Source organism: Tachyglossus aculeatus, chromosome 26 (assembly GCF_015852505.1).
Source record: "Tachyglossus aculeatus isolate mTacAcu1 chromosome 26, mTacAcu1.pri, whole genome shotgun sequence".
Lineage (NCBI taxonomy): Eukaryota > Metazoa > Chordata > Mammalia > Monotremata > Tachyglossidae > Tachyglossus > Tachyglossus aculeatus.
The window spans coordinates 7,664,369-7,675,837 of NC_052091.1; the positions used below are offsets into that span (position 1 = coordinate 7,664,369).

The following is an 11,469-nucleotide window of genomic DNA, read 5'->3' on the forward strand; positions in this document are numbered from 1 at the left end:
CACTTGCCGGGCTGCTATCAATCAATCAATCAATCGTATTTATTGAGCGCTTACTATGTGCAGAGCACTGTACTAAGCGCTTGGGAAGTACAAATTGGCAACACATAGAGACAGTCCCTACCCAACAGTGGGCTCACAGTCTAAAAGGGGGAGACAGAGAACAGAACCAAACATACCAACAAAATAAAATAAATAGGATAGAAATGTACAAGTAAAATAAATAAATAGAGTAATAAATATGTACAACCATATATACATATATACAAGTGCTGTGGGGAAGGGAAGGAGGTAAGATGGGGGGATGGAGAGGGGGACGAGGGGGAGAGGAGGGAAGGGGCTCAGTCTGGGAAGGCCTCCTGGAGGAGGTGAGCTCTCAGCAGGGCCTTGAAGGGAGGAAGAGAGCTAGCTTGGCGGAGGGGCAGAGGGAGGGCATTCCAGGCCCGGGGGATGACGTGGGCCGGGGGTCGACGGCGGGACAGGCGAGAACGAGGTACAGTGAGGAGATTAGCGGCGGAGGAGCAGAGGGTGCGGGCTGGGCTGGAGAAGGAGAGAAGGGAGGTGAGGTAGGAGGGGGCGAGGGGATGGACAGCCTTGAAGCCCAGGGTGAGGAGTTTCTGCCTGATGCGCAGATTGATTGGTAGCCACTGGAGATTTTTGAGGATTTTTGCTAGAGACCCCATGGGTGACTACGACAAGATGGACTTCCTTCCAGCAGGAAAATGGCCAACGGTGGTGGGGGCTCGGCCCGGGAAGCGCCAGGCCAGCGGTGACCCCGCCGTTTCGGAGGCTTTTCCGGGACTTTTCCAGAGAAGCGGCGTGGCCTGACGGAAAGAGCCCGGGCCTGGGTTCTAATCCCGGCTCGGCCACTTGTCTGCTGTGTGACTGCGGGCGAGGCGCTTCACTTCTCTGGGCTTCAGTTCCCTCATCTGGAAAATGGGGGTGGAGACCGTGAGCCCTGTGTGGGACAGGGACTGTGTCCAATCGGATCTGCTTGTATTCCCCCCCAGCTCCATAGTAAGCACTGAAATATCACAATTACATGTGCAGAGCACTGTACTAAGTGCTTGGGAGACTACAATAGAACAGAATTAGAAGACACATTCCCTGCCTATAACGAGCTTTCAATCAATCAATCAATAGTATTTATTGAGAGCTTACTGTGTACAGAGCACTGTACCAAGCACTTGGAAGTGGGCAATGCATCAGAAGTATACTCCCTACTCCCTGCTTCAAACTTACAGTCTAGACGCCTTAGCCCAGTGCTCTGCAAACAGTAAGCACCCTAGAAATACCACTGATCATCATCAATTGTATTTATTGAGCGCTTACTATGTGCAGAGCACTGTACTAAGCGCTTGGGAAGTACAAATTGGCAACATATAGAGACAGTCCCTACCCAACAGTGGGCTCACAGTCTAAAAATCTGATGGATTGACTGTTTGACTGAGCATTTAAAAGTGGATTTCCTTTACAGGGAATCCCCACAAGCGCACTAGTGAACGACAGCCCTGTGCTGTTACGACGGTTTGAGTCAGCTCTCCTCTCCAGCCTTCCCGAGACGGCCTCGTCTCCGTGGCCCGCATCATCTCCCCCAGGCCTTCACCGGACTATGGATCGTTTTCTTTCAACTTCCTCATTATTGGTTCGGAAACAAGCCCGCCTAAAATTGAGTGAGGCCGTTCCCGTTCCGGAATCTGCTGACCGTAAAATCATCATCAATTGCATTTATTGAGCACTTACTATGTGCAGAGCACTGTACTAAGCACTTGGGAAGTACAAATTGGCAACATATGGAGACAGTCCCTACCCAACAGTGGGCTCACAGTCTAAAAGTAAAATCCACTCCTGACTGCGCTGCCCGTGACGCCTTTCCCACCTCAGAGGACAGCACTGAAGACAGGCCAGCCCCGACCCAGAAAACGTCCTTGGCAACCAGGCTGACCTCAGTGGCTCTGAGTCACGGGCCCCTTTGGGAGGTGTAAATCAATCAATCAATAATTATTTACCTGTGATATATTTATGCCTGGATCCCCGCCCACTAGACTGTAAGCCCACTGTGGGCAGGGAATGTGTCTGTTTATTGTTATACTGTCCTCTCCCCCCACGTGCTGATGCCATTTGTTAAACGCTTACTATGTGCCAAGCTCTTTTCTAAGTGATGGGTTAGACACAAGGTTATCGGTTGTCCCAGGTGGGGCTCACAGTCTTAATCTCCATTTTACAGATGAGGTCACTGAAGCACGGAAAGGTTAAAAGTGACTTGCCCAAAATCACAGAGCTGACGAGCAGCGGAACCGGGATTCTAATTAGAATTAGATTAGAATCCACAACCTTTGATTCCCAAGCTTGGGCTCTTTCCATTAAGCCAGGCTGGCTGTGGGGGAGCACAGAGTAACCCCCACTTTTTTAAAATGGCATTTAAGTGCTTATTCTGCGTCCGGCACTGTCCTAAGCACTGTGGTAGATACAAGCTAATCAGGGAGGAAAGGTCCACGATCCACGTGGGGCTCACAGTCTTCATCCCCATCTTCCAGATGAGGTCACTGAGGCCCAGAGAAGTGAAGAGGCTCGTCCGGGGTGGGGGGGGGGGGGTCACGCGGCGGACACTCACCGAGGTAATAGACTCGGTCCGAATGAGGGCCGTCCGGGTCGTTCTTCTTGACGAAGGTGAAGTCGTGCGGGGCCTTGGCCATGACGTAGCCGTGGTATTTCCTGGTGTCGGCGAGCAGCTTCTTCAGCTGGCTCCAGGAGTAGCGCTCCACGTAGAAGGGCTCCAGGGTGGGCCGCTCCTCCTCCGCCTCCGCCTCGCCGCTCTCCTCGCGCTCCGCGGTGCCGAAAACTTCGACCCCCGGCTGTTCAGTTTCCATCGCTGCTGCCATGGTGCATCTTCCTGGGCCGGCGGCTCGCGCGGCGGCGGAGGTGGCCCGCTGCTGCCTCAGCCACGGCCTCGTCGCCTAGGCCGAGCTGAGAGCGAGGGGGAGAGTGTGAGAGAGACGGAAACAGAAAGTGCGAGTGTGAGAGAGCGTGTGAGAAAGTGTGGGAACGTGGGATAGTGTGAAAAAGTGTGACAGAAAGAGTGAGAAAGTGTGAGAGTTTGTGTGTGTGAGAGAAAGTGTGTGAGAGAGAAAGTGTGTGTGAGTGAGAGAATGTGTGTGTGTGAGAGAAAGTGTGAGAGTGAGAGGAAGAGTGTGTGAAAGTGTGTGAGAGTTTGAGAAAGTGTGTGAAAGTGTGATAGTGTGAAAAAGAGTGTGATAGAAAGGGTGAGAAAGTGTGAGAGTTGGTGGGTTTGAGAGAGAAAGGGTGTGAGAGTGAGCGAATTTGTGTGTGGGATTGTGAGTGAGAAACAGTGCGTGAGAGAAAGTGTGAGAGTGAGAGGAAGTGTGAAAGTGTGTGAAAGTGTGAGATTGTGTGTGAGAGAAAGTGTGAGAGGAAGTGTGACAGTGTGTGAAAGTGTGAGAGTGTGAAAGTGCGTGAGATTGTGTGTGTGAGAAAGTGTAAGAGAAAGGGTGAGAAAGGGTGTGTGAGAGAAAGTGTGAGAGAAAGTGTGAGTGTGAAAGAGTGTGAGAAAGAGTGTGTGTGTGTGTGTGTGAGAGAGCGAGAGAGAGCGAGAGAGAGCGAGAGAGAGAGAGAGAGAGAGAGAGAGAGAGAGAGAGAGAGAGAGAGAGAGTAAAAAATACGCCACTTTCCGCCATGGCTGCTGTATACCTTTTAATACCTTTTTTTTTTAAAAAAAAAAAACAAACATTCAAATCAAATCCTTCCCCCGCTTCCCCACCCCCGGGAAGTTTTCCCTCCCACTGCCCCCGGGGCCCAGGATTGTGTCTCGGCTCGTTGTAAAAGATCACACTGTGCTTCTGGTCCCCACTGACTCCTGGGGTTTCCCTTGCCGTGCCCTGCCCTGCCCCAAATTCCTTCCCCGCTCCCACCCTGGCAGGCCCCTCCGCGGGGCGTCACGGTCCGGAACACGCACGGAGGGAGGGAGGGAGGAAGGAAGAAAGGTGCCCGGGTGCGTTCCGGGAATCTCGGAGCAGTTTATGAACATTAACAGCTGGAAGCAGCATGGCCTAGTGGATAGAGCCCGGGCCTGGGAATCACAGGGACCTGTTCATTCACTCATTTGTATTTATTGAGTGCTTACTGTGTGCAAAGCACTGTACTGAGCGTTCGGAAGACGTACTGTAACAATAAACAGGCACATTCCCTGCCTACGATGAGCTTACGGTCTAGAGGGAGAGACGGACGTTAATAGAAATAAAGTAAAATAAATACAGTACGGATATGGACATAAGTGTTGTGGGGCTGGGTTCTAATCCCGGCTCTGCCACTTGTTTTCTTTGTACTTCTCTTCTCTGTGCCTCACTCAGCTCATCTGTAAAATGGGAATTAAGACTTAGGAATTAGGCCTTCCCAGATTGAGCCCCCTCCTTCCTCTTCCGCTCCTCCCCATCCCAATTCCCCCTGCCTTACCTCCTTCCCCTCCCCACAGCACCTGTACATATGCTTGTATGTATTTATCTATTTTATTTGTACACATTTATTCTATTTATTTTATTAATATGTTTGGTTTTGTTCTCTGTCTCCCCCTTCTAGACTCTGAGCCCACTGTTGGGTAGGGACCGTCTCTATATGTTGCCAACTTGGACTTATCAAGCGCTTAGCACAGTGCTCTGCACACAGTAAGCGCTCAATAAATACAACTGAATGAATGAATGAATGACTGTGAGCCCCACGTGGGACAGGGACTGTGTCCAAAATGATTAGCTATATCTACCCCAGCGCTTAGTACGGTGCCTGGCACGTAGTAAGTGCTTAATAAATACAATTTTTAAAATTCCTTCTAGCCCCCCAGAAGAGCAATGAGTAAAATTCCCCATTTCCAGAGGGGACCGCAATCCCAGAAACACATCAGGCTGAAGTCAGCTCATCCCAGTCTTCTGCTATAATCATTAAAAGTTCCGGAAAACTACGGAAACTCTCAACTGGAAGCTCACTGTGGGCAGGGAATGTGTCTGTTATAATATACAATAGTTCTGTACTCTCCCAAGCGCTTACTCCAGTGTTTAGGGAAGGAGCGCGGTGGTTAAGAGTCCGGGCCTGGGAGTGAGAAGGACCTGGGTTCTAATCCCGGCGCCGCCACTTGCCTGCTGTGTGACCCTGGGCAAGTCACTTTGTTTCTCTGGGCCTCGGTTCCCTCACCTGGAAAATGGGGATTAAAAGCAGGAGCCCTTCGTGGGACCGACCTCATTAACTGGTATTTATACCCAGTGCTTAGAACAGTGCTTGGCACATAGAAAGGGCTTAACAAGCCCGAAGTCACGCAGCTGACAAGTGGCGGAGCGGAATTAGAACCCATGACCTCGGGCTGCCAAGCCCGGGCTCTTTCCACTGAGCCACGCTGCTTCTCAGCCACGCTGCTGTCTGTCTGCCCCGTAAGGGGCAGAGGATGATGTATCTGCTAATTCCGTGGTATTGGACTCTCCCAAGCGCTTACTACAGTGCTCTGCATGTAGTAAGCGCTCAATAAGTACCACTAATTAATTGATTGACTGATTGATTGAGCACTCTGATACTTTTAGACTGCGAGCCCACTGTTGGGTAGGGACTGTCTCTATATGTTGCCAATTTGTACTTCCCAAGCGCTCAGTCCAGTGCTCTGCACACAGTAAGCGCTCAATAAATCCGATTGATGATGATGAAGTACCGTAGTTATTACAGTTATGACTCCTCTGCATACAGTAGGCGCTCAGTAAATGCTAGTGACTGATTATTGAAAGTTCCTCCACTACACTGTGAGCTCCTCTGAGGATAGGGATGGTGTCTACCAGCCCAATTGCATTTTACTCTCCCAAGCCCTTAGCACAGTGCTTGCCCCAGGCCACACGGCAGACACGTGGCAGAGGTGGGATTAGAACCCAGGTCCTTCCGATTCTCAGGCCCGGGTTCTAGCCGCTAAACCACGATGCTTCCCCCAAGCCCTTCTACACTGCGAGCCCGCTGGCTCACCTCCTCCAGGAGGCCTTCCCAGACTGAGCCCCTTCCTTCCTCTCCCCCTCGTCCCCCTCTCCATCCCCCATCTTACCTCCCTCCCTTCCCCACAGCACCTGTATATATGTATATATGTTTGTACATATTTTTTTACTGTATTTATTTATTTATTTAATTTATTTCTACATATCTATTCTATTTTATTTTGTTAGTATGTTTGGTTTTGTTCTCTGTCTCCCCCTTTTAGACTGTGAGCCCACTGTTGGGTAGGGACTGTCTCTATATGTTGCCAATTTGTACTTCCCAAGCGCTTAGTACAGTGCTCTGCACATAGTAAGCGCTCAATACGATTGATGATGATGATGAAGGGATTGTCTCTATAACTGTACTTTCCACGTGCTTAGTACAGTGCTCTGCACACAGTAAGCGCTCAGTAAATACGACTGAATGAATGAAAAGCTTTTGGGAGAGGACAATACAACAGAATCGGGAGACCTGGACCCCGTCTACCATGAGCTTACGTCTAGAGGGGGAGATAAATTATTTATCAAGAAATAAATTACATATTTAGGAGAAGCAGCGTGGCTCAGTGGAAAGAGCCCAGGCTTTGGAGTCGGAGGTCATGGGTTCAAATCCCGGCTCCGCCACTAATCAGCTGTGTGACTTTGGGCAAGTCACTTTACTTCTCTGTGCCTCAGTTACCTCATCTGTAAAATGGGGATTAAGACCGTGAGCCCCCCGTGGGACAACCTCATCACCTTGTAACCTTCCCAGCGCTTAGAACAGTGCTTTGCACATAGTAAGCGCTTAATAAATGCCATTATTATTATTATTATTTGCATCACCCTTAGGCACTTTGATCCTCACCACCCCCAGCCCCAAGCACTTTTATACTGTACCCTCGCAAGCACTGAGCACAGCGCTCTATAGACGGTAAAACACCTGCCTGCTGTGTGACCTTGGGTAAGTCACTTCACTTCCCTGTGCCTCAGTTACCTCATTTGTAGAACGAGGATTAAGACTGTGAGCCCAGTGTGGGACAGGGACAGCACCTAACACCACCTGCTTGTATCGACTCCAGAGTTTAGTACAGTACCTGGCCCAAAGTAAGTGCTTAACGAATACCACAATTATAAGGGTTAAGTGTCTGGGAGAGGAGAATACAAGACAATTAGCAGAATTAGATTCCCCATTTATTAAAGGGGAGGGTGGTGAATAATGTTGCCAAAGTAACATTACAAAAAAAAAAAATCCAATTCACTCGCTTGCTTCGACGTTGCCATGGAAATGCGACCCCTATTTTTCAAGTACGGGACCCCCCCACCCCAGAAACCTTCGGCTCACCCCCGACCTTTGAAATGCTAAAGATTTCTCAACAGGTAAAAATCCACGTCCGGCCTTCCATCTATTTGACTTTTTTTTTTTTTACAAATTAAAACTCTACTCAGAGAGTTGACCTTAAGCTCCCTGAGGACAGGATCTCATCTACCACTCCTATCCTACTGTAGTCTCCCAAAACCCACGTCCGGCCTTCCATCTATTTGACTTTCTTTTACATTCAAACTCTACTCAGAGAGTTGACCTTAAGCTCCCTGAGGACAGGATCTCACCTACCACTCCTATCCTACTGTAGTTTCCCAAAACCCACGTCCGGCCTTCCATCTATTTGACTTTTTTTTACATTCAAACTCTACTCAGAGAGTTGACCTTAAGCTCCCTGAGGACAGGATCTCACCTACCACTCCTATCCTACTGTAGTTTCCCAAAACTCACGTCCGGCCTTCCATCTATTTGACTTTTTTTTTTTTACATTCAAACTCTACTCAGAGAGTTGACCTTAAGCTCCCTGAGGACAGGATCTCATCTACCACTCCTATCCTACTGTAGTTTCCCAAAACCCACGTCCAGCCTTCCATCTATTTGACTTTTTTTTACATTCAAACTCTACTCAGAGAGTTGACCTTAAGCTCCCTGAGGACAGGATCTCATCTACCACTCCTATCCTACTGTAGTTTCCCAAAACCCACGTCCGGCCTTCCATCTATTTGACTTTTTTTTTTACATTCAAACTCTACTCAGAGAGTTGACCTTAAGCTCCTTGAGGATCACCTACCACTCCTATCGTACTGTAGTTTCCCCAGCGCTTAGTACGGCGCTCGGAGCGCAGCGAGCGCTTAATAAATAGAGAAGCAGCGTGGCTCAGTGGAAAGAGCCCGGGCTTTGGAGTCAGAGGTCACGGGTTCGGATCCCGGCTCCACCACAAGTCTGCTGTGTGGTCTGGGGCAAGTCACTTCACTTCTCTGCGCCTCAGTTACCTCATCTGTAAAAATAGGGATTAAGACCGGGAGCCCCACGGGGAACGACTTGATCACACTGTATTCCCTCCAGTGCGTAGAACAGTGCTTTGCACATAGTAAGCGCTTAACAAATGCCATCATTATTATTATTATTATTATTATTATTATTATAAACACCGCTGCTCAATTGGTCCGGATCCTTAAAGATGAACAGAGCTCCGGTCAAGAAATTCCGCCCCTCGGGCCTCCCTTTCTCCGCTAACCAGGCCCAATAAACCTCAGCGGCGCTAGTTATGCCAATTTACCGAGAGCGAAATAATTAGACGTGACGGGGCAGCCCGTAAACACGCTCTTCTTTTGGAACCACTCCTGAGATGCAAAGGGACGGGCCGAGGCGGAGGCAACGCGGGGGCAATTTGGGAGGACAAAACTGGGCTTTTGAAAAGCGTAAACCGACCAAGACCAGCCAAATGTGGGGTTCATCGGAAGCCGCAGCGTGGCTAGGGAAGCAGCGGGGCTCAGTGGAAAACAGCGCGGGCTTTGGAGTCAGAGGTCATGGGTTCAAATCCCGGCTCCGCCAATTGTCAGCTGTGTGACTTTGGGCAAGTCACTTAACGTCTCTGTGCCTCAGTTCCCTCATCCGTAAAATGGGGATGAAGACTGTGAGCCCCCTGTGGGACAACCTGATCACCTTGTAACCTCCTCAGCGCTTAGAACAGTGCTTTGCACATAGTAGGCGCTTAATAAATGCCATCATTATTATGGGGACCGCTTCTCTTCCGCTGAGACATATCTTTACGGCCTTTCGGGATTTAAAGCGGTTTTGGAGTTTTGAAGCAGAAAGGCCTGAGGATAATAATAATAATAATGGCATTTATTAAGCGCTTACTACGTGCAAAGCACTGTTCTAAGCGCTGGGGGATACAAGGTGATCAGGTTGTCCCACGGGGGGCTCACGGTCTTCATCCCCATTTGACAGATGAGGGAACTGAGGCACAGAGAAGTGAAGTGACTTGCCTGGAGTCCCCCAGCTGACAATTGGCGGAGCCGGGATTTGAACTCATGACCTCTGATTCCAAAGCCCGGGCTCTTAATAATATATGTTTGTACGTATTTATTACTCTATTTATTTATTCTATGTGTACATACTTATTCTATTTATTTTATTTTGTTAATATGTTTTGTCTTCTTGTCTGTCTCCCCCTTCTAGACTGTGAGCCCGCTGTTGGGTAGGGACCGTCTCTAGATGTTGCCAACTTGGACTTCCCAAGCGCTTAGTCCAGTGCTCTGCACACAGTAACGTATTTATTACTCTATTTTATTTGTACATATTTATTCTATTTATTTTATTTTGTTAATATGCTTTGTTTCGTTGTCTGTCTCCCCCTTCTAGACTGTGAGCCCGCTGTTGGGTAGGGACCGTCTCTAGATGTTGCCAACTTGGACTTCCCAAGCGCTTAGTCCAGTGCTCTGCACACAGTAAGCGCTCAATAAACACGATTGAATGAATGAATGAATAATGGCATTTGTTAAGCACTTACTACGTGCCAAGCACTGTTCTGAGCACTGGGGAGGTTACAAGGTGATCAGGTTGTCCCACGTGGGGCTCACGGCCTTCACCCCCATTTTCCAGATGAGGTAACAGAGGCACAGAGAAGTGAAGTGGCTTGCCCAAGGCCCCACAGCTGACAAGTGGAGGAGCCGGGATTCGAACCCGTGACCTCTGACTCCAAAGCCCGGGCTCTTTCCACTGAGCCACGCTGCTTCTCTGAGGATAATCCCGGCCCGTCAGGCGGGAGGCTTGGGTTCTGATCCCAGCTCTGCCACTTGGGCACAGCGCGCCACTGAACGTGCTTCCTCATCTTTAAAATAGAATTTGTGCCCCGGCGCTCGGCTCACAGTAATCCCGTCATTAATGTTCACTGGGAAACTGGGTAGCCCAGTGGAAAGTCTGGGAGTCACGGGACTTGGGTTCTAATCTTGGCTCCGCCTCCTGCCTGCTGTGTGTCTTTGGGCAGGGCACTTTGCCTCTCTGGGCCTCATTCATTCGATCGTATTTACTGAGCGCTTGCTGTGTGCAGAACACCGTACTAAGCGCTTGGAAGGCCCTACTGAGAGCTCACCTCCTCCAGGAGGCCTTCCCAGACTGAGCCCCTTCCTTCCTCTCCCCCTCATCCCCCTCTCCATCCCCCTCATCTTACCTCCTTCCCTTCCCCACAGCACCTGTATATATGTTTGTACATATTTATAACTCTATTTACTTTACTTTCCTTCCTCTCCCCCTCATCCATCCCCCTCATCTTACCTCCTTCCCTTCCCCACAGCACCTGTATATATGTTTGTACATATTTATTACTCTATTTATTTATTTATTTTACTTGTACATATCTATTCTATTTATTTTATTTCGTTAGTATGCTTGGTTTTGTTCTCTGTCTCCCCCTTTAAGACTGTGAGCCCACTGTTGGGTAGGGACTGTCTCTCTATGTTGCCAACTTGGACTTCCCAAGCGCTTAGTACAGTGCTCTGCACCCAGTAAGTGCTCAATAAAGACGACTGACTGATTGACTGGAAAGTACGATTCGGCAACAGAGGCCTCAGTTCCCTCCCCCACAAAATGGGGATTCAATCCCTTCTCCCTCTTACCACATGTGGGGTCTTGGCACATAATAAGCGCGCACCATCATCACCATCATCACCAATCGCATTTATTGAGCGCTTACTGTGTGCAGAGCACTGTACTAAGCGCTTGGGAAGTCCAAGTTGGCAACATATAGAGACGGTCCCTACCCAACAGTGGGCTCACAGTCGAAAAGGGGGAGACAGAGAACAAAACCAGACTAACAAAATAAAATAAATAGAATAGATATGTACAAGTAAAAGACACCCCAATGCGTGGCATGCAGTAAGCGCTTAACTAACGCCACCATCACTGCTATTATTAGCAATTTCAAATCGTCCGTGCTGATTTTTCGCTGCTGGCGGCGGGGAGAAATTCAACCAGGAAGCTTAACCACTTGGGAGCGGGGAGAATAAAAGTGATATCCTTCAGCTCGAGTCTGCGGGCCGAGGCCGGGGCGGGTAGGGACTGTCTCTATATGTTGCCAATTTGTACTTCCCAAGCGCTTACTACAGTGCTCCGCACATAGTATGCGCTCAATAAATACGATTGATGATGATGAGAGGG

General features: G+C 49.2%; 1 protein-coding gene across 2 annotated transcripts in view; it reads right to left on the reverse strand.

The window, feature by feature from the left end:
• DPP8 (dipeptidyl peptidase 8) overlaps positions 1-11,469 on the reverse strand; it is a 65,226-nt gene that overhangs the window by 48,776 nt on the left and 4,981 nt on the right. The window contains exon 1 of one of the 2 annotated variants that reach the window (XM_038766961.1): positions 2,612-2,879. In XM_038766961.1, coding sequence (XP_038622889.1) covers positions 2,612-2,879 — 268 coding nt within the window. Of the gene's footprint in view, positions 1-2,611; positions 2,955-11,469 lie in introns of those variants that run through there. The other variant, XM_038766962.1, reaches the window with a different exon arrangement.